This window comes from Ranitomeya variabilis, chromosome 1, assembly GCF_051348905.1.
Source record: "Ranitomeya variabilis isolate aRanVar5 chromosome 1, aRanVar5.hap1, whole genome shotgun sequence".
In the NCBI taxonomy this organism is placed as follows: Eukaryota; Metazoa; Chordata; class Amphibia; order Anura; family Dendrobatidae; genus Ranitomeya; species Ranitomeya variabilis.
This window is the reverse complement of record NC_135232.1, coordinates 408,416,429-408,438,605: the sequence shown is the minus strand read 5'-3', so window position 1 is coordinate 408,438,605 and position 22,177 is coordinate 408,416,429. Positions and strand designations below refer to the sequence as shown.

General features: G+C 41.1%; 1 protein-coding gene across 26 annotated transcripts in view; it reads left to right on the top strand.

Moving 5' to 3' along the window:
• Nucleotides 1–22,177, top strand: part of PTPRD (protein tyrosine phosphatase receptor type D) — a 2,959,440-nt gene that overhangs the window by 2,776,065 nt on the left and 161,198 nt on the right. For 14 of the 26 annotated variants that reach the window (XM_077249189.1, XM_077249200.1, XM_077249199.1 and 11 more), the window contains 6 exons: nt 2,508–2,777; nt 5,501–6,082; nt 7,309–7,442; nt 9,264–9,408; nt 11,285–11,590; nt 15,686–15,879. In XM_077249189.1, coding sequence (XP_077105304.1) covers nt 2,508–2,777; nt 5,501–6,082; nt 7,309–7,442; nt 9,264–9,408; nt 11,285–11,590; nt 15,686–15,879 — 1,631 coding nt within the window. The remainder of the gene's footprint in view (nt 1–2,507; nt 2,778–5,500; nt 6,083–7,308; nt 7,443–9,263; nt 9,409–11,284; nt 11,591–15,685; nt 15,880–22,177) is intronic. The other 12 variants (XM_077249210.1, XM_077249209.1, XM_077249206.1 and 9 more) reach the window with 2 other exon arrangements.

The window sequence follows — 22,177 nt, the reverse complement described above, 5'->3', positions numbered from 1 at the left end:
AACCTTGAATATGCTCTTGTTTTATATATTAAATGCCTGCCTGTACTACTTGCGATGCATAGTGATTACCATAATAAATGGCTAATGACATATCGGCTGGATCGGTTGGGCATGGGAATGCATTATATTGTGATGTCTTATTTCGAGCTATACTAGAACTGTATCTTTGCATGCATAGTTTTTGCTTGTTTTGTATGTATATAATGCGCTTGCTCTTTCTCCCTACACTCCTGCCTGCCATACCTTCCATAAGACCATTAAACAATTGCCTCTTCAATTATTCACTAATTGTAATTATTATTACAATCACATTACTAAGGCTACATCTACACGTTGTGGCTGCGGTGCGTTTTTTGCCACTATCACAATTGATGTGTTTTGTGGACACCACCTAGCACATGGCACTAACAGGTTAATTTTTTGTAATAGGGAAATGTTCCTGTGGCACTTATTATTGTTTCTTAGCAAAGTAGAAAAATGCTTGATATGCTCCTAAATAGTGTTTTTTTATTTCTTTGTCCTCATGACAGATACATCTCCCATTTAGCTAATTTTACAAAGTACAATAGCTTCTTGGGGGGAAAAGAAGAAAGAAAAATCTGTCTAGCATGATATATAGTCTTTTGGGACATGGAAAATATTGTTTCTAAAACTTCTGCTGTTTCTAAAACTGAGCATTAAGCTAGTAAAAATTAATTTTTGACTGGATAGCAGTTGATGGTGTTATATAACGCTTCCATCATTCTACGTTGTCAACTTATTTTTCTACATTAAAGGAGTTGTGCTTCCTTAAGCTACAAGTCTGCAGTCACTCTGTGACTGCAGACTTGTGAATCCTAACATCAAGCACACTGCAAAGATTCTCCGGTGCCTGAAATGGGTGGTCAAGTGACGGCAATTGTGTGATTTGCATACGTCCGGTCACATTCCGACTAGACTGTGTCCAGACTCACTCAATTCACTTGCATTGAGCGAGGCTGCGCCCATGTTGTCATCACATGACCGTATGTATGCAAACCACATACATACAGTCATGTTCTGACTACATGGACGCAGCCTCATTGAATACAAGTGAATTAAGCGAGTTTGGACACAGTCTAGTCGGAATGTGACCGGACGAATGCAAATCATTCAATTGCCGTCACTTGACCACCCGTTTCAGGCACCGGAGAATCCTTGCAGTCTGCGTGATGTTTGAATTCACAAATCTGCAGTCACATACAGTGGCATTAAATGACATATGTTAATCTAAAATGTCCAATTTATCCTGTGTCTGTTGTCCTACTGGATCTCAGATGTTCTGGGCTTGATCTATATTTCTGTGTGCTGTTCACTCTAGGAAATGTCCACCAAACTCAGCCTATAAAAATTAATAACCAATTAAATTCTCAATTTTTTAAACATGTGCCATGATAGTTAAATTGAACAATGATCTACTGTGATGTAATAAAGGAAGAGTTGAATAGTTGAAGCAGGAATATTTGTTTCTTTTTGCTTACTATGGGTAGATTTTGCTAATGCTTGTTGAAAATACAATTAACCTCCTAGTTGACCCCCTAATTTACATATTAGATATCTCCTTTACTATTAATCGAATAGCTGTTGCTTTTTCTAGAACTTGTATGTAACTAAACGGTGAATGTTCCCCTGCCATACTCCTCTTTTCAGCACACTCACAGCCATAGTGACATTTTAACAACTTCAGCCTAATCTTATACTTCCCCCTTGTGTTCTCCTCCTTATTTCAAAATCCCAAGTCTTTAGTTGTGCAACCCCCCAGATGTCCCCTCTTATTGTTTCAGTGCAGATATACAGGATCTACAGACAGACAGACAGAAAAAAAAAATCATACATGATTATATGTGTAACATATTTGTATAAAATCCCATAGCATGGTTGCCTAGACCTCAGTCATTTGCTTGCATGCATGACCCAGTCCAGTACTCGAACTGGCTTTGCCTTGTTTACTATGATGATAAGTTGCTCTACATATTTCGGTATCTGTTTTTAGTCCATAAGATTTGTACAGTAGGTTGCATTGACTCTGGAGTCTGAAAGTGAGTGGTTACTTTCAGCACGTTGAAGATGTTCCCCAGGACTGTGATGTGACAATGTGGCTGGTCACAGAATCACAACTGGAGGCACTCAGCACTTGAGACTGTGTAACATGAGCATGCTGGCAATTCACCAGTTCTTTTATTGAATATGTATGTATATAGAACGTAAAAATATATACATATGTATTTGCATGGTGTTTGTGTTTTGTTCAGTAGTTGGTAACTTGTTGGGGCCTGATAGGTGTAAGTAAATGTATGTTATATGTCTTGAATTAAAATGTTGCATTTAGAAAAGTCAATGTGTATGCACTAGCTGTATACATTATCAATGTGATGCAAATTGTTTTCTTCAAATGTGTCTTTGTAAAGTGCATGGCTTAAAAAATGATTGCTCCTATTCCCCAGGAGTTGTGTTGTTCTTATTATTGTATCCTTTCTTATTTTGTTCAGTTCGGCGAATTGCTCCAAGATTTTCTATCCCTCCCACAAATCACGAGATCATGCCTGGTGGAAGTGTCAACATCACTTGCGTTGCAGTAGGGTCACCAATGCCCTATGTGAAATGGATGCTGGGTGCTGAAGATTTAACTCCTGAGGATGATATGCCAATTGGCAGAAATGTACTGGAACTAACCGATGTCCGGCAGTCGGCTAATTATACATGTGTTGCTATGTCTACTCTTGGTGTTATAGAAGCAATAGCACAGATAACTGTTAAAGGTAATGAGTTTCATATGTGGCTACATTCTCCTAACATTATGATTTGGTTTTTATATAATTGTAAGCATTATAATGTACTACCAAATAAAAATAAAAAAGCACGGTACGTGACATATAAAATGCCGATGTATGGAGCAGGTTCAAGAGCTGAGCCCACTCAATACACAGTGATTGCTGGCTGTGTTTTACAGCTGGATCCTGCTTTTAACTGCAGCTCTTGGAGCTAGCTAGCTCTGTTCTATAGACTTTACCGCCTGAGATGCAGTCCATATTGACCACTGCATCTTACTGGTTAGACCGGTTGAAAATCCCTCTGTCACCAAAATCACCTCGTAATGCCATTGTGGATTTCCGATGAGTTTTCATATCAGCTAGTGATTCATAAGATTTCGCAAATGTGGAAAAACTAAAATACAGAAAGTGGTGTGGTACATAGTGCTTGTGATCACAAGTTCAAGCCCCCTAGGAAATTTTTTTGAAAATTAAAAAAAAAAAAGTTTCAATCACCTCCTTTTCTCCATTATGTTAATAAACTTTTTTGGTTAAAACCCAAATTTGAAAAATATAACATTATTTGTCTAACATAAACAGTATGAGAAAAAAAATGTATTTGGTCATTTTTTCAAAGACCAAAGATAAAATGCTGGCACTACCACCAGTCCCAGTTGCAAACAAAAAATTGGATCAGACAAAAATATCCAAATTATAACATCCATACCTTGCAGTGTTCAACTTGTAAAAGATCATAAAATTTCAGAGGAGAACAAGAGACGTGGCACTCACCACGAGCAATTTCATCAACTTCACTTTATTTTGGTCGCGGATTGGTAACAGAGACATCAGTGAAATGAGCAACACTGGAGTAAATGCTTCCTCCTATGTATGCCGGAAAATGTGTGTGCTCTCTCAAAACAGCTGTTGCTCATTTCACTTATGTCTCTATCAACAATCCTTGACCGAAATAAAGGGCATTTTTTTTCTGACAGTGGTGAGTGCCGCTTCTCTTGCTTTGCTCTAAATTTATTGATCATTTCTAGCACACAAGTGACAACTGTAAAAACAAAAGTCAAGTGACAATGGTGGAATTGCTTATTTCCACCTTTTCACCCCGTGTAGAATTTTTTTCTTCTGCTTTATAGTACCGTACATCATATGGTTACACATATGGTGACATCCAAAACAGCAACCTATTCCACAAAAAAAATACTGAACTGATCCTGAAGACTAATTCAAACCATGGCACTAAATAAAAAAGGTGTACTGGTGGCGGTAACACGGTTATTACCATTCTAGGTATATGTGGCATATGCACAGAATTGGACACAAATGGTCAAAGGAACCCACCGAAAAGAACAAGTTTCCCGATAACTCTTGTTTGTCCATTTTTAATCTTGGTTTCTCTATATTTCAATAGAAAGGTAGCTGCACTTGCATCTCAAGACTTCACTGAAGTGTATATTGAATGCGAGAAGCAGTGACAAATGAATCAGGTTCAGTGGACCCACATTCTCCTGAGAGATGAGGGTAACAGAGGTGGCATTTATAACATTTGCTGTGACTGGAAATAACCCTTTTAGAAGGTACCTTGTGGAATTAAACCTATGGCTCCCAAGTTGTAGGAAAGACTATAATGTCCATCAAGTGTTGAAGTAATACAGCTATTAGTTCATACCGGGGATTGTTATTCCCAATGGAGAGGAAAGAGATTATAAGAATTGGAAAAAAAACATGTACTTCTTACTTTTTTTTAACTAGTAATAAAGAATAATTATTATTTTTTAGTAGCCTAGATGTCTAAACAATGGATTCCTACTAGGGTCCTTACAACTCTGTGAACCATAGTGGAGCAGTAGGATATGAGGGCAAGATCTGTTGAGGGGGCAATGCCTGGGGAACGTTGATTCTTGGGACACAGCCTGTGCCTAAAGGATGCCATCTTAATCAGCATATGCATTTATACAATAAACGGGGTAGTCTATTTTTTAAACTATCTTGTATATCATATTGGCTCATAAGTGTTCACGATGTAGAGGCCGCAAGTATACTAAGTATAGCGCTCGGTGAAGACAAGCCACAGAGCCGTGAGAGGGAATTGGATAGTTAAATACGACAGGTCCACTCCTGTTTCAGGGGCCCATCAATTAATTTACCATATCTCTGGTAGATCAGTCTAAGCCTTCACATAAAGTATTGTTAAAAGTAAAATTTTACTATTAGTATTGTGATATGTTGTTTTTCACTGAAATGATATGAAATCCCATATCATTCCACAGTATCCTAATGAGTGTTTAACAAGAAGACCAGATGATCATTATCTGCATGCTTTTCTTCAGAATATAATTTGCCAATTATAGTGATCCCATTACCTGACCCGTATCTTGTAGTCCCTTAAATTATATCAAAAGCTTGAAACACTTGAAAAAACCAAAATCTGTGCCTTCCCATATTGAACGTTATCACCCACATGTTTCTAATCTTTTATGCATACGTGTTATTTAATTTTTGCATATAATTTGACAAGTTTCCTTTGTGATATAAAAAAAGACAATTTTTAATTCATTACCATTTTCTTTAGCCATTTAGGACGAAAATATTTTCGAAATATTGCTGTTTTTTTCCAAAGATCAATTGAGCTGATTTAAAATTGAACAAAGGTTTCAGATTATTTCCTTTTTGGAAGAAATATTGTGCTTAACCCAGTCATTATCTTTTTTTTATTACAGCCTTACCAAGGCCTCCTGGAACTCCTGTGGTGACAGAAAGCACTGCTACAAGTATTACGCTAACCTGGGATTCTGGAAATCCTGAGCCTGTAACTTATTATATAATCCAGCACAAACCGAAGAGTTCTGAAGAACAGTATAAAGAAATTGATGGTGTGGCTACAACGCGGTATAGTGTTGCTGGCCTTAGTCCATATTCCGAGTACGAGTTCAGAGTGGTCGCTGTAAACAACATAGGGCGAGGCCCACCTAGTGAGCCAGTCACCACAAGGACTTCAGAACAAGCCCCTTCTAGTGCCCCTCGTAATGTGCAGGCACGCATGCTGAGCTCAACCACTATATTGGTTCAGTGGGAAGAACCTGAAGAGCCCAATGGACAGATACAGGGCTATAGAGTTTATTATACTATGGACCCTACCCAACATATTAATAGTTGGACAAAATATAATGTAGCTGATAGTCAAATTACCACTATAGGAAACTTGGTGCCTCAAAAAACTTACTCAGTGAAGGTCCTAGCCTTTACTTCAGTTGGGGATGGACCTTTATCTAATGAAATTCAAGTCATCACACAGACAGGAGGTATGTTAAGCATTTTGTAATTGATAAATGTTTTATTTATTTATTTTTTTAATCGTTTCCTAATAATATAAGTTTCAATGGTAAAGTACTTTTACATTAATTTTATAATTTAAAGGGTTATTCCCATTATCCCTTATCTCGATAAAATATTGGATAACTTGCTGATTGCTCTGACTCCCAGTGATACCAAGATATTTGGCTTTGGAAATCTGCAGCATTTTTTTTAAAGGAGCTGTCGCTTGTATTGCTTCAGATCCTTCAAGATAGGGGCTACAGTCCCTATTCTCTGGAGTTTAAAGCTCCCATCTCGGCAACATTAGGGGATCCAACAGTCGGACTCCCAGCAATTAGAAACTTATCCCCTATCCTCCTGATAGGGAATAACTTGTTTTTTTGGGGGGATTAACCCTTTAAACAAGACTTTAAATTGGTGAAAACCTTTGGTAGTAAAATGAACAGCATAGTTTAATGCTGTCCTTGCTCTTTTAAAAGTTCAAGCAGTGCTGAAAAATTACATAGTTGTAATGGATTGTTTTCTTCATAATTAAGATTCTATTAAAGAGGTTGTCCACTACTTTAGCATTAATGACCTATCCTCAGGATCAATATCCGCCAATCAGCTGTTATCGGTGTTGGCGGTGGCCACTGGCCGGAAACACTCACTTGCAGAGCTGACCATCTTCTTATAGTGGCCAAGGCTGGCTACTACACAAATCAATAGGAGGTGGATGTGAAGTACCCTGAGGTGGCCACTTTCAAAACACAGCCAGGTCCGCAAGTGAGTAGTTCCGAGCAGTGACCGCCAACACCAGTGACAGCTGATCAGACATTAATGACCAACCTAAGAATAGGTCATAAATGCTAGAGGAGTGGACTATCTCTTTAAGGTGTAAGTGTTAATGGAAAGAAGTATCATGTTTTGGAGACATGCCACTACATAGACAGTTCCTTGCTGATCTTCAAATATGAATGTAATTTTGCATAATAAATTATTGTGAAGTAACTAGTCATGTTTATGAACTAATAATCTGCTTTCTTCCCTCATCTTCCAGACAATATATACTGATAGATTCATTGGTTACTTATAAAACAGGCACTAGTAAATGTGTGTTTGTGTATTAAAGATCAGGAAAATATTTTGATGGGAGTGATAACAATCTCTGTAAATGCTGTTCAATATGTTGGCTCTGTATATGCAAAGGAAATAAATAAATGTGTTTCTGCAGTTCCCAGTCAGCCTCTAAACTTTAAAGCAGAAGCAGAGTCAGAAACGAGTATACTGCTATCCTGGACTCCCCCACGTTCTGACACAATCTCCAGCTACAAGTTGTATTATAAAGAAGGGGATCATGCAGAGGAGGTAAATTGAGGATTCTACATTGTCAGAAATTTTTAACTCTGTTATGATATCCTACTAACGTTCAAGAGATGCGACATTGAAAAAAACATACATATTTTTAATTGTTAGGTTAAATAGGAACTGTACTTTTAATAACTTTACAGCATTTAGAAAACGGCTGGATGCTTTTCTCACAACAAGTGGCATTGTGGGTTAATAATATTCTAGTGCTAGAGAATGTATAACTTATAACTGGTTGAGGAAGGTTGAACTTGATGGAAATAAGTCTTTTTTTCAACATATATAACTATGTAACAAACTACTACTACTAAGCATATATGAGAACTTGGCAGTATATTTTATCAGAATTATTTGTCTTCCCTCCGCAGTTATCAGCCACTTCTTCCTCTGACCTTGCCTCCTCTCTTCACCATCCAGGCTGAAAAAAACAGCTCAGATCCGTCTTATGGACAGACGGACATACAGCTGGCTGTGGTGTCATGTGACACGGCCCACTATTCTGTATGGAGAAGGGTGGGAGAGGAGGAGAGATGAGTAGAGGAGGAAACAACAGAGGGAGACACAGAAAGATAGTTCTGAGCTTTCTAACAAGTCTTTTACCACACTCCAGTTTTGGATTTTATATACATTGATCACTTATGTACATGCTGCTGATGTTTATTCCTGTGTGCTGAAAAAGGGATAAAGTTCAGGAATACATCTCAGTGTGTTGTGCTGTATATGACTGACATTAGAGCTTCTAGTCTCCTTTCACTAACTCAGAGTGGAATACAAATTACCATAGATACAAAGTATGTAGAAGGAAAAATTATGAAAATGCAGAATGGAAGTAATATTGTTGCCTTATATAGTGTTATTCCTCATGTACTCAAACAGTTCAGTTGATATTGAAGTATTACTTGTATGTACTCTTTAAGTATTCTCTTGTTCAAGTATAACAAAGACACATTGTGTACAATAATGGTGATATTGTGCAGTCAAAGGTCAGATTTTACAAGGCATGTGTTAAACGTTTAAATAAGCTGACATTTCTCTAGTGCATCTTATATACTGTATATCACTTCATTATTTCAGTAAGCACTTTTTTTTATGGAGAAAAGATATTTAGGTGTATAGCTAGATTTAGCTTGAAACACTTGTTTGGTCAACAACTATTACTCCTGAAACCCCGCTGTGTGTGTTTTGGGTGATGGTAGCTAGCTGATGCCAAACATCTCTGGTAGCATCTTATCTCCCCAGAGAACTAAAAGATCAAATATATTGATTTCCAACATGTGCAACCCTCCTTTCGCCTGACATATAGTATCAGGGAAGATTTGGGACACCCCAATACGTAATTATATAGTTTAATACATTGAAAATGGCTTATTAAAATCACATTTATTCAATGTGTGGCCATTTTTACTATTGGGTTTGATCAACTAAATTTGTATGAGCTCAATGGAAGGAGATTATAGTTGCAAAATGTTAATATTGTATCAATAAGTGATAAGAAAAAGTTTTAGTACATGACTGGTGATTGGGCACAATATTTTAAGTGGCAGATGCTGTTGATCACTTCCGATTGTTAAAACTGTGAATACTTTCATAGTGGTTTTCATATTCAGTTACTTTTTTTTAATACATTTAAACATATATTCCGAGTCCTATATAGACATGTGTGCAAATATTTGTGGAATATGGCTAATATGTATGGCGGGCTAGCGCTAAAGCCTAGGAGTTCAAGAAATCTAGCACCAGTTATTAGTATCGTCTGGTTTCATCTTCACATTTATTCTAAAAAGATTTTATTTCTTGATTCTTGATTCTATCTTTATTCAGCAATCTGTCACTACTGAGCCAACTACATCATATCGGCTGCAAGGCCTGAAGCCAAACACTTTGTACTACTTCCGATTAGCTGCTGAGGCTCCGCTAGGCCTTGGTGCTTCAACAACTGAAATCTCAGCCAAAACCCTGCAGTCAAGTAGGTCTCTTTCTGAGTTTTCACCTAGATAATTCATGATAAGACTTTCAGCATTTGCTATTGTTAAGTGAACAAACTGTACTGAAATTGTACAGTGGAAAATATTAATTCTTGAAAACAAACATCATAACATGTTTTGCTATATTTTTTTTTTTAAGCAATGAAGTTTGACCTCAAAACTCTTGACTTCTAATATCATCTATAAACCATGGTCAGGAAAAGGTTACAAGGGCTTTGTTGTAGGGTAGCATGAAAGGAATAAAACTCTACCAAAGAGTAGGTCCGGGTTTGATTTCTGTTTATCAGAATTCTTACTCATTTTATGAATTTATAGTGCTAAAGAAATGTGGATAATACGGTTAGACTAGTAGTCATTTAAGATGACACACATATCACCATAACCAACTATATATTTTACACATTTAGAAATTAATTAGGATGGCAAAAGTTCTTGTAAACTCTAATTAGTAAATCGAGTAAAGTAGTTAATTGTCTAAGAGTCCGTGTACTTTTTATGGTGGCATAAGGAATTGCTATGGTCCTTTGTTGTGGACCTCTAGGCACTTGGTGTCCTGCCATAAGTTGCTTCTTTACGGCAACATTTTCCTTCCATTAATGCAATTTTTATGAGGGAGAATGCCAGTGTAATACTTTATGCCATATCACATGGACAACTATTTTGTGACTTAATGTGAACTTTAAAAAAAAAAAAACAAAAAAAAAAAACATGCTCTTCTTTGAAGGAGCGAAGGGCCCATTGCAGACTGTGGACAAACCAGTATGGATTGACAACACAGATCTGTAACATAGCCTTGTCCATGGTCTTTTATACTGTTAAAGTACATTTTGACTTTTGTTTCAAGCTTCATTGCTTCTGCCTTTAAGTTATCAAACATGAAAATATGAATGTACTTTCTTTAGACCAAAACAAAATAGAATAAAATCTAGATATGTGATTTTTTACACCAATTTTTTTTACAAAGTTGGGTGGTGGATTTTACATTGGTCCTTTTGTTGAGTATAGATATTTAGTTCCAGTGTTATAATGTAATAATTATACTATAGGAAAGTTATGTCAGTATCTGTTTTTGATTCAGGGATTTTAATTTTGGTAGCAAAAGCGTAAAGTAATATTAATTATCAATGACAACTATAATAGTCTTGAGAGCTGCTATAGCAACTGATGGCTTTTGGTAAGTACAAGTAAAAGTCCAAACCAACAATGCTGTTCTCGCTTCGGGTAGGTAACCCTTTGTATCAGATTTTCATTACAGTTTGCATGCTTATTGTAGCTTCAGTGTTTACTTTAAAAAAAAATTCTTATTTGGAATTGAACATATTTAGAACAAGGTGTTTTATGTCAAAAGTTTTTTATTTTGTTGGTTTTTAATATCTATTTTCCTTCTGGTTGTCACTTAAGGCATGTTTTAGTATACTTTTATTTAAGTAAGGTGAAACCGATCTGGAAAGCTATACCTGAAACTACATTTAGACTTAGGTAGTCAAATAAGTACGTCCTCCTTTAATAACATGCAACATGCATTAATTGCAACCAGTTAAATTTGGTAAATTATTGTTGAAGGCCATTTTTATGCAGGTAGGTAAAGTGAGACTTCACATTCATATATCATATGTCCCCATACACCTTGTCTTAGTTCATTATGTTTTATTTTTCATTGTCTATTCATTTTAATAAGCCAAGGTACATTTTGTTCCCTGAACTATTTTAGTTTTGGTTTCATTCAGTTGCCCTATTTAGTTATTTTTGGTTTTGTTTTTATTTGTTTTTCTTTCCTTTCTTCCTCATTTTTTTTATTTTTTGGATCATTTCTACCCCTATGCTCCAATCTCCCTATAATGCTTTACTGAAATCCAGAGCCATCAGCTCCTCCCCAAGACATACGATGTAACAGCCAAAGCTCTACCAGCATCTTGGTAAGTTGGCTACCACCACCAGAGGACAAACAGAATGGAGCTATTACGGCATATTCCATCAATTACTCTGCTGTTGATGGAGAAGATAACAAGCCTCACGAAATTACAGTCATTTCCTCAGACACTAGGCAATACCTTTTGGAACAGCTGGAAAAATGGACTCAATACCAAATCTCTATGATTGCTTACACTGATGTTGGACCAGGCCCTGAGAGTCCTTCAATATTGGTTCGGACAGATGAAGATGGTATGTTGCCTCCTCTCAATCAGTTTATATCTGTTCCTTCACTTCAAGGCTTTATATTGCCACTGAATAATGAGAACATTTTTAAGGTTCTCAATTTTTCTTTTTCACACAAAATTTTTCCAACTTTCACAGTTTTTATGCAACTCTTTCCTCTGTAAACCTGGAAAATATCTTTTATTTCTGTTTTCTCCTGGTTTTCTTCTTGTTTTTTTTTCTTCTTGTTTTTTTCTTATTCTTGTAACTTTTTCCAGTTCTTGCTCTATTCTTGGCATTTCAATGTCTATGAAATGTCTTAATCCTTTCTTTCCTTTTGTATATTTCTTTATTACTTTTTTAGAAACTGACTTTCAGTTTCCTCATCTTATTGTCTTGTGTTTTGTGACCAGTGTACTATAACTACCAGTGGCGTAACTACAAAGTTATGGGCCCCGGTGCGAACTTCCAAATGGGGCCCCCCCCGCCATAAAATTCAATGTAAGCCCCATAGAATACAATGCAGCCCCCCTCATAGTATAATGCAGCCCCTCCATACAGGGGCAGTGACAAAGACACGAGCAAATGGTGACGAGGGGGCAGAGGAGAGGGAACAAGGGGGCAAGGAAGACAGGCACTAGGGGACACATGGGGGCTAGGAGGCAGGGGAGAAGGATACAAGGGGTCTAGTGGGCAAGGGAGACTGACACAAGTGGGCAAGGGAGACTGACACAAAGGGCACACGGGGACTAGTGGACAAGAGAGACTGGCACACGGGGACACGGACTAGTGGGCAAGGGAGACTGACACACGGGGAATAGTGGGCAAGGGAGACTGATACAAGGGGACTAGTGGGCAATGGAGACTGACACACGGGGACAAGGGACAAGCACAAGGGGACAAGGGAGACAGGCACAAGGGGACACATAGGGACTAGTGAGCAAGAGACTGACACAAGGGGACAAGGGATACAAGCACAAGGGGACACACAGGGACAAGTGGGAAAGGGAGACTGACACACAGGGACTAGTGGGCAAAGGAGACTGACACAAGCACAAGGGGACAAAGGAGACTGACACAAGCACAAGGGGACATAGGAGACAGGCACATGGGGACACACAGGGACTAATGGGCAAGGGAGACTGGCACACGGGGACACAAGCATAAGGGAGACAGGCTCAAGGGGACACACAGGGACTAATGGGCAAGGGAGACTGGCACACGGGGACAAGGGACACAAGCATAAGGGGACAAGGGAGACAGGCACATGGGGACACACAGGGACTAATGGGCAAGGGAGACTGGCACATGGGGACACAAGCATAAGGGAGACAGGCTCAAGGGGACTCACGGCCCCCTGACCTGCCAGAGCCGCTTGCAGCTGCGACCGTAGTAGTTACGCCGCTGCCTCACACACACACATACTACAGATATCACACACACACTACAGATATCACACACACACATCATACTACAGATATCACACACACACACACACATCAGTTATTACACACACTACAGATATCACACACACATCATATTACAGATATCACACACATACTACAGTTATCACACACACACACTACAGATATCACACACACACACAGACATACTACAGATATCACACACACACACATCATACTACAGATATCACACACACACACACACACACATACACACACTACAGATATCACACACACACACACATACACACACTACAGATATCACACACACACATCATACTACAGATATCACACACATACTACAGTTATCACACACACACTACAGATACCACACACACACACACACACACACCAGAGATACCAGCTCATATACACAACTCACAATCTCCTCTCTGGTACAGGGGTGGCTGATGTAAACCGGCTGCAGCTCCTCAGCTTCTCCTGACTAAGGCTAGTTTCACACTAGCGTCGGGAACAACCCGTCGCTGTGCGTCGGGCCGACGTTCCCAACGCTAGTGTGGTCTCCGCCGCACAATGGGGGCAGCGGATGCATTTTTCCCACGCATCCGCTGCCCCATTGTGAGGTGCGGGGAAGTGCGGGGAGGTGGGGGCGGAGTTCCGGCCGCGCATGCGCGGTCGGAAAAAGTGGACCGTCGGGAGCAAAAAACGTTACATGTAAGGTTTTTTTCTCCCGACGGTCCACTACCACACGCCCAAGCGTCGCAAAACGGACGCGACGTTTGGCAATGCGTCACAAATGCGTCGCTAATGTTAGTCTATGACGAAAAAACGTATCCAGCAAGAACTTTTGCTGGATGCGTATTTTCGGCAAAACGACGCATTTGCGACGTATTGCAGTTAACGCTAGTGTGAAACTAGCCTAAAGCGGCTCTGTCCCGCACCTCCCCCCTGCTCTCGCCTTCTGTCCCGGGGTTATTTTGGCTTTCTCTTAAAGGGAACCTGTCACCCCGTTTTTTCCGTATGAGATAAAAATACTGTTAAATAGGGCCTGAGCTGTGCATTGCAATAGTGTATTTTGTGGACCCCGATTCCCCACCTATGCTGCCGAAATACGTTACCAAAGTAGTCGTTTTCGCCTGTCAATCAGGCTGGTCTGGTCAGATGGGCGTGGTGTCTTCCCCCAGATCTTGCTTAGTTTTCCGTTGGTGGCGTAGTGGTGTGCGCATGCCCAAGGTCCCGAATCCACTGCACAGGGGAGTGAAAATAGCGTGATGTGCGACATTTCATTGGTGATCGGTGGGGGCGGCCATCTTCCTTTGGCCGCGCGTGCGCAGAAGCGGCGCTCTGCTGGCCGCGGCTTCAGGAAAATGGCCGCAGGATGCCGCGCGTGCCCAGATGGAGATCGCGGCGGCCATTTTCCTGAAGCAGAGATGTGACACCTCGTACACACCCGACTCCGCTCCGTACACCCCCGACTCCGCTCCGTACACCTCGTACACACACGGCTCCGCTCCGTACACCTCGTACACACACGGCTCCGCTCCGTACACCTCGTACACACACGGCTCCGCTCCGTACACCTCGTACACACCCAGCTCCGCTCCGTACACCTCATGCACACCCGGCTCCGCTCCGTACACCTCGTACACACACGGCTCCGCTCCGTACACCTCGTACACACCCGGCTCCGCTCCGTACACCTCTTACACACCCGGCTCTGCTCCGTACACCTCATGCACACCCGGCTCTGCTCCGTACACCTCATACACACCCGGCTCTGCTCCGTACACCTCATGCACACCCAGCTCTGCTCCGTACACCTCATGCACACCCGGCTCCGCTCCGTACACCTCATACACACCCGGCTCCGCTCCGTACACCTCATACACACACGGCTCCGCTCTGTACACCTCATACACACACTGCTCTGCTACATCCACCCAAACCCCTCCTTACCTCACACAAAAGTTTACCCTCCTCCAGCATGATGACAACCAGCACTGCACTACTGTCCTGCACTACACGGAAGCCCTTGATCATGTGACTCCAACTCCTCCCCTCCTGTGACCTCATCACTGGTCCTGTGCGCACAGAGCAGTGGCAGCTATAGTAGTGGTGTGCGGCTCTCTGCGGTGGAGGGGCTCTGCTGCGGGTCAAGTGCAGTCCCACCCGTGATCGCGAGTGCACGCGCAGCAGGGCCTGTAAGGAAGAATTATTTAAAGGGCCGGCGGCCCATTTTGTAGCTTAGAGTTCTTAGGAGCCCGCCCAATCTGCTGGACTGGGTGGGCCCCTAAGCACTGCGGGCCCCGTCGCAATTGCGACCCCTGCGACCGCGGTAGTTACGCCCCTGATAACTACAAAAGATGAAGGCATGATAATCTGTTTAATTTTTACAGTAAATCCAATCATTTTTAAAGCATTTTGTTTTTGTCTTATTATTTGTATCAGTGCAACCTTTCAATGTAAGAGCTTTGAACTTTCAAAGCATCTTCCTTGGCTTTTTACATTTTTACATGTTTTTCTCTTTCTCTGATACCCTTTTTTCTTCCATTTTTGCATCAGTCATGGTTTTTGATCTTTTCAGTAAATGCTATAAAATATTGGTTTCAAATTTTTACTGTTTAAATCAAGATCTTTTTGTTCAGTGAGTCTGACTGGTGGCAATAATATTTTCTTTTATCAAATGATGTTGTTCCAGTTCCTAGTGGTCCTCCTCGCAAAGTCGAGGTAGAGGCTGTGAACTCGACAGCTGTTAAAGTGTTCTGGCGCTCACCTGTGTCTAACAAGCAGCATGGTCAAATACGTGGATATCAGGTGCATTATGTGAGGATGGAAAATGGAGAACCCAAAGGCCCACCCATGCTCAAGGATGTTATGCTGGCTGATGCACAGGTAAATTACAATGATATTGATGTTCAAACATGTTTGTACTATTACAGTGTAACATAAGCAATGTGATTACTGATGTTCCTAATTATATACCAGTTATTATTTTTAGCTGTTGTGGCGGACCTCGGCCATACATTTAATTAAAGTTGGTGTAGAAATAAATCATAAATTGAAATGTGTAGATTTGAGCGAGTAGCTTTGGATAAGAGCTTATCCGAATAGCTATAGCACTTACCGAGTAGCTGCCTCGGTAACCTGGATACCTGGAGCGCTCCCGATAATCATCTGATTATGTGTCATGGCTGTGTGACGGTCACAGCACATGCATGGAGACCCCAACAAACAGGCTCTCCATGCATTTTTTGTGACTGTCACACAGCCATGACACATACAGCTGCAGCGCCGAACAGCTGATATTCGGGAGCGCTCCAGGTATCCAGGTTACCGAGGCAGCTATTCGGATAAGCTCTTATATGAAGCTATTCGATCAACCCTAGAAATAAGGCCTTCTTAAAGAGGATCTAGGGCCTTTAACATTGAAGGCCTTACCTATAGATAAAACCCGGGACTCACTGGTTATTTAGAAATAGAGATAATCAGCAATACCCTGTAGCCAATTGATCCATTGTTGTGGAACAATGAAGGGAATGTGACGCTCGCAGGGGTCAAATTACTAAACAGACTGAGTACCGGACATCTAAACATTACTGACTATAAACCATTATAAATCAAAGTTGTTTGGATTAGTTATAATACTGGCTCTACAAATTACCTTTTATTGATAAATATTTTTAAAAAACTAAAAAAAAACCACAGAAATCAAAAAGAGAAAAACCAAACGAATAGAAAAAAAAAAATCTATTGCTGATCTGTGACCACTAGTTGATACAACAGCAAGGGTACTCAATAGGCCTATATGACCCTAATTCACCCTAACTGAACCCCTGCCTAACAGCGGAGGTTGGCACCCTCTTGAAACACAAATGGCGCCCCCACTCACCCGCGGCTTGCCCTAAATTCCCTAGAAATCCATATGGTAGGGAAAACCACAACAAACACATCACAATAAGAATCCCAACCAAAAAATAACTGTACCTTTAAAACATTAAATGTACAGTCCAGGGAATAGAGATATGGGTCTAAATAACGATAAGCCACCGTGACAAAAAAATGACAATAGGTACAGAAAAAAAACAAAAACTAGATAAATGTCTTATTAGTGGTTAGTTTGTTATATTTTATTAGGGGGAATCAAAGAAGGTGGGAGGGACGTGTATAAATTCTTACCCTCCACAGTCCCTATTTTCAGAGTCCCTTCCTGACTGCGGAGGTTGTCACCCTATTACAATATGCAAAGTGGCGCCCCCGCTCAACGGAGACTCACCCTTTAATGCCCTAAAACGTTCCCTTTATTTACTACCCATGATATGGGAATATGAAGGGGGGAAAAATATGGGTTCAAGTCAGTATACCCAGGAAATATGTCTCTTCCTGGACTGTTAGATGATAACCCCCTTATTCACAAACAACCACTATGAATTTTTCCCTTCTATAGGGCATAGTATAATACAATTCTGATAGATTGAATATAGCAAAGCTATAATATAATAATCATTATTGCTGCATAGCCACTCACGAAAATCAGTTAGCCAGTTACAAATATTCAAGGGTTAGGTCATTACCAAATCTGAATCAAATCCAAAGTGATATACACCAGTCAAAAATGATATATCAAAGCAGGGTATGACCAATAAATAAAAAATGACTTTTAATAAATATAGCTAAAAAATTGGTATAACCAATTACATATGAAAAGACTCTCAAGGAAAAAATTCCAAGAGCACGGGAATCATAAAATGACTAAGTCTCCAAGACCTTCTAAACCACACAAGTTTGTCAGTCTTCTTTAAGGAGAGAAAGTGCGCTCCTATACAGGAATATATAACAAATATACACCACCAACCGCATATAATTTGTCCCCATCCATCATACGGAGATGCAGTAATTGTGCTTAGTGTATAATAATTGGAACGATCTCACCTCAGGGTTTCCGGGTAAGACCTCTCACGTCAACAGCATCTGGAAAAGGGGGGGCTTCCAACTCTGGCCACACACATACCCATCCACGCTGTTTAGAAAAATAGCTTTAACCCCAAAGTACCGACCACATTTCCCTACGCGTTTCGTTGTATATAACTCTTCAGGGGAAAATAGAATATAGTCCCTCCAAGATAGTGGGGGACCTGCAAAATGGGGGGATATAGGCAATCACTATATCACAGCGTTGCTCGTGCTTAAATAGCCCGCCCAGTATTACCTGGGCCGGACCAAATGACGTAATGTGCTATGCGTCCCGTGTGGAACGCAGCTCCTGGACCGCACGCGTCACTTCCGGCTGCGCGTGTTGTGAGGGTTGCTATGGTAGCACGCCATCCAATCACATTGCAGACCGTGGGGCCATGCGTATCACTTCCGGTATACTGCCCCTGTCTAGGTAACTATAGCAGCGCGACGCCCGACCATATCTTCAGGTACAGGAATACGCGCTATGTGCCACTTTTCCGGAGTCTCAAAACACCGTTGCATCTGCCTAGCTAAAGATTCAACTACCGTGTTATATCAATAAGAAATATATTAACCCCTCCATAGTTACCAAATATGCAAATTTCAGCATATTGTACCATTCATACAGGGTCATTTCTCAAACCATTATCATTAATCCTACCATAACCTTCCTTTGGAAGGGAGGATAATAGTCACAGGCATGTGCTGGCTATCTCTCGCAAGTGGGGACAAAAGTACAACCTAGGGCCGGTAGATACTTGAGCCCATGCAATATACTAAATTTGTAAGGGAGTCCCATTATGGAACAAAAGAAATCAATCACAGGTATTTGATTATTAAATTTATGAGAGAGACTGTAAGGAGAGATGGGGGGGGGAATTTTTGAAGGGGGAAGATGTATAGGATTGGTGCACAGAAAAAAGGTAGGCAGAAAAGGACAGTGTAATGTATATTCCCAATATCCCTAACCATGCTCCTATCATCACCTGCCTGACCTATGGAGGTTGGCACCCTAGGATAGAAAAAACGCAAGAATGGCGCCCCCATTCCACGACGACTATCCCTGTTAATGGTCCTATTAAACCCTAATGAAAGAAAAAGGGGGGGGAAGAAAGAAAAGAGACCACATTATATCTTGGTTGCTTGACCTAATTCTCCAGGAAACAGCTGTATGTTAGGATTTCGTTCAAGCCTCCTGGTACTTGTGTTTTTAAGCGGAAAATCCATCTTGTCTCACATTGTAGTAGCATTTGATCCCAATTCCTTCCCCTCTTAGGTGCACCAATCCTATCAATCCCCATAAACCTGAGACCTCGACTATCACCATTATGCTCAATGTTAATGTGTCTAGCCAGGGGTGTATCTCTGTTCAGGGCGATGTCCCTCAAATGTTCCCCTACGCGTCTCCTAAATTCGCATATCGTCTTGCCGATATATTCCAAGCCACATGGGCAGACTGCTCTGTAAATCACTCCTTTGGACCTACAATTTATGAAGTGGTAGATTTCATATTCTTTCCCTGTCACTCCACTCTGAAATCTCGGTCCCACCATGATTACCGGACATGCTATACACCCACTACATTTGTGACATCCCTTTGGTGGTTTTGGGAGCCATGTGTCCTTTACCGGCGAAGAATAGTGGCTGTGTATAAGTCTGTCCCCAACAGATCTGCCCTTTTTAAAGGTGATTTGCGGATGTTCCCCCACCATCTCTCCAATGTCCTCATCCATTTTCAAAATGGGCCAATATTTTTGCAATATTGACCGTATCTTTTGGGCCCCATTGTTATAAGTGGTGATGTACCTACAGACAGGCGTCTCTTCTCTTTTTGGAGCTGGCACCAGTAGACTGTTCCTGTTAATGCCCTTTACTTCATTATATGCCTTCCTTAGGATGCCTTTCGGGTATCCTCTGGCCAAAAACCGTGTTTGTAGATCGTCTGCCTGTATCTTATATTCCTCATCCGAGGAGCAGTTACGTCTAGCTCGTAGGTACTGGCCCTTAGGAATGCCCTTCTTCAGGGGTACTGGATGTTGACTGTCCCACCTGAGAAGGGCATTCGTTGAGGTAGGCTTCCTGTAAGTCCTGGTGTCCAGATGTCCATCTGGCATTTTTTGGATGTAAAGGTCTAGAAACGGTAATTTTTCTTTATGGTGTTCAAAAGTGAAAGACAGACCCAATTGGTTATTATTTAATTTGGCCACAAAGTTAGTCAGGGTTCCAACATCCCCATTCCAAATCAACAGCACGTCGTCTATATAACGGGACCAAAGGGCTATGTTAGCCTGTTCCTCCACAAATGAGTCCCCAAAGACCTCAGTTTCCTCCCACCAGCCCAGGAGCAGGTTCACATATGCGGGCGCACAGGAATTGCCCATAGCGGTGCCCCTGAGCTGGTGGAAGGTGGAGCCGTTGAATAGAAAGTAGTTCTTTGTTAAGCAGAACTCAAGAAGATCTAAAACGTCCCGAGTATTGTTGACCCCTGCTTCTGATGAAATACTCTACTGCCTTTAAACCATCCCTGTGCCTTATAGAGGAATAAAGTGCCTCCACATCAATACTACAGAAGAGGGCCTCCGGTTCCAAAGTTAACCCATCTATTTTCCTTAATAGGTCCATTGAATCTCTTGTATATGAGTTCAATGATGTAACATATGTTTTAAGGACCTCATCAAGGTAAATTCCCACATGATGGCAGAGGCTGTTGATTCCTGAGACAATCGGTCTCCCCCTGAGTGGGACTAAACCCTTGTGGACTTTTGGGAGGCAATAGAATGTTGCCACTGTTGGATACATACTGTGGAAGAAGATATTCAAATTCATTTTTATCAATCAGGTCATTATTTAGTCCTTCATCTAGGATCACTTTAAGCTGTTGTTTATATAATGAGGTGGGGTTTGAGGACATCTTTTCATAATTATCTGGGTCTTTGAGGATCATTTCACACATGTCTACATAGTCCTCATGATTCATGACCACTGTGTTCCCCCCTTTATCTGAGGGTTTCATTATGATCTTGGGGTCCTTCTCTAAGCCTTTTAGAGTCTCCATTTCTAGCCTAGATAAATTATACCTCCCCCCCATTGGCTCCTTTTCAAGTTTCTCCAGATCTCTGGTCACCAGCTCCTCAAAGATGTCAATTGCCAATCGATCACCCTGTACTGGGGGCATTTTTTTGCTTTTACGTTTGAGTTTAGTAAAAGGGCCCTTCCCCGTGTTTTCTGGGGTTGAATCTGCCAAATCATACAAAAATCTAACATCTGCTAGTAATGTGTCTGGTATATCCATATCTCTGCACATCCTCTTATCCTCTCTCACAAAAGATTTTTTCCACTTGAGTGGCAGGTGATGATAGGAGCATGGTTAGGGATATTGGGAATATACATTACACTGTCCTTTTCTGCCTACCTTTTTTCTGTGCACCAATCCTATACATCTTCCCCCTTCAAAAATTCCCCCCCCCATCTCTCCTTACAGTCTCTCTCATAAATTTAATAATCAAATACCTATGATTGATTTCTTTTGTTCCATAATGGGACTCCCTTACAAATTTAGTATATTGCATGGGCTCAAGTATCTACCGGCCCTAGGTTGTACTTTTGTCCCCACTTGCGAGAGATAGCCAGCACATGCCTGTGACTATTATCCTCCCTTCCAAAGGAAGGTTATGGTAGGATTAATGATAATGGTTTGAGAAATGACCCTGTATGAATGGTACAATATGCTGAAATTTGCATATTTGGTAACTATGGAGGGGTTAATATATTTCTTATTGATATAACACGGCAGTTGAATCTTTAGCTAGGCAGATGCAACGGTGTTTTGAGACTCCGGAAAAGTGGCACATAGCGTGTATTCCTGTACCTGAAGATATGGTCGGGCGTCGCGCTGCTATAGTTACCTAGACAGGGGCAGTATACCGGAAGTGATACGCATGGCCCCACGGTCTGCAATGTGATTGGATGGCGCGCTACCATAGCAACCCTCACAACACGCGCAGCCGGAAGTGACGCGTGCGGTCCAGGAGCTGCGTTCCACACGGGACGCATAGCACATTACGTCATTTGGTCTGGCCCAGGTAATACTGGGCGGGCTATTTAAGCACGAGCAACGCTGTGATACAGTGATTGCCTATATCCCCCCATTTTGCAGGTCCCCCACTAACTTGGAGGGACTATATTCTATTTTCCCCTGAAGAGTTATATACAATGAAACGCGTAGGGAAATGTGGTC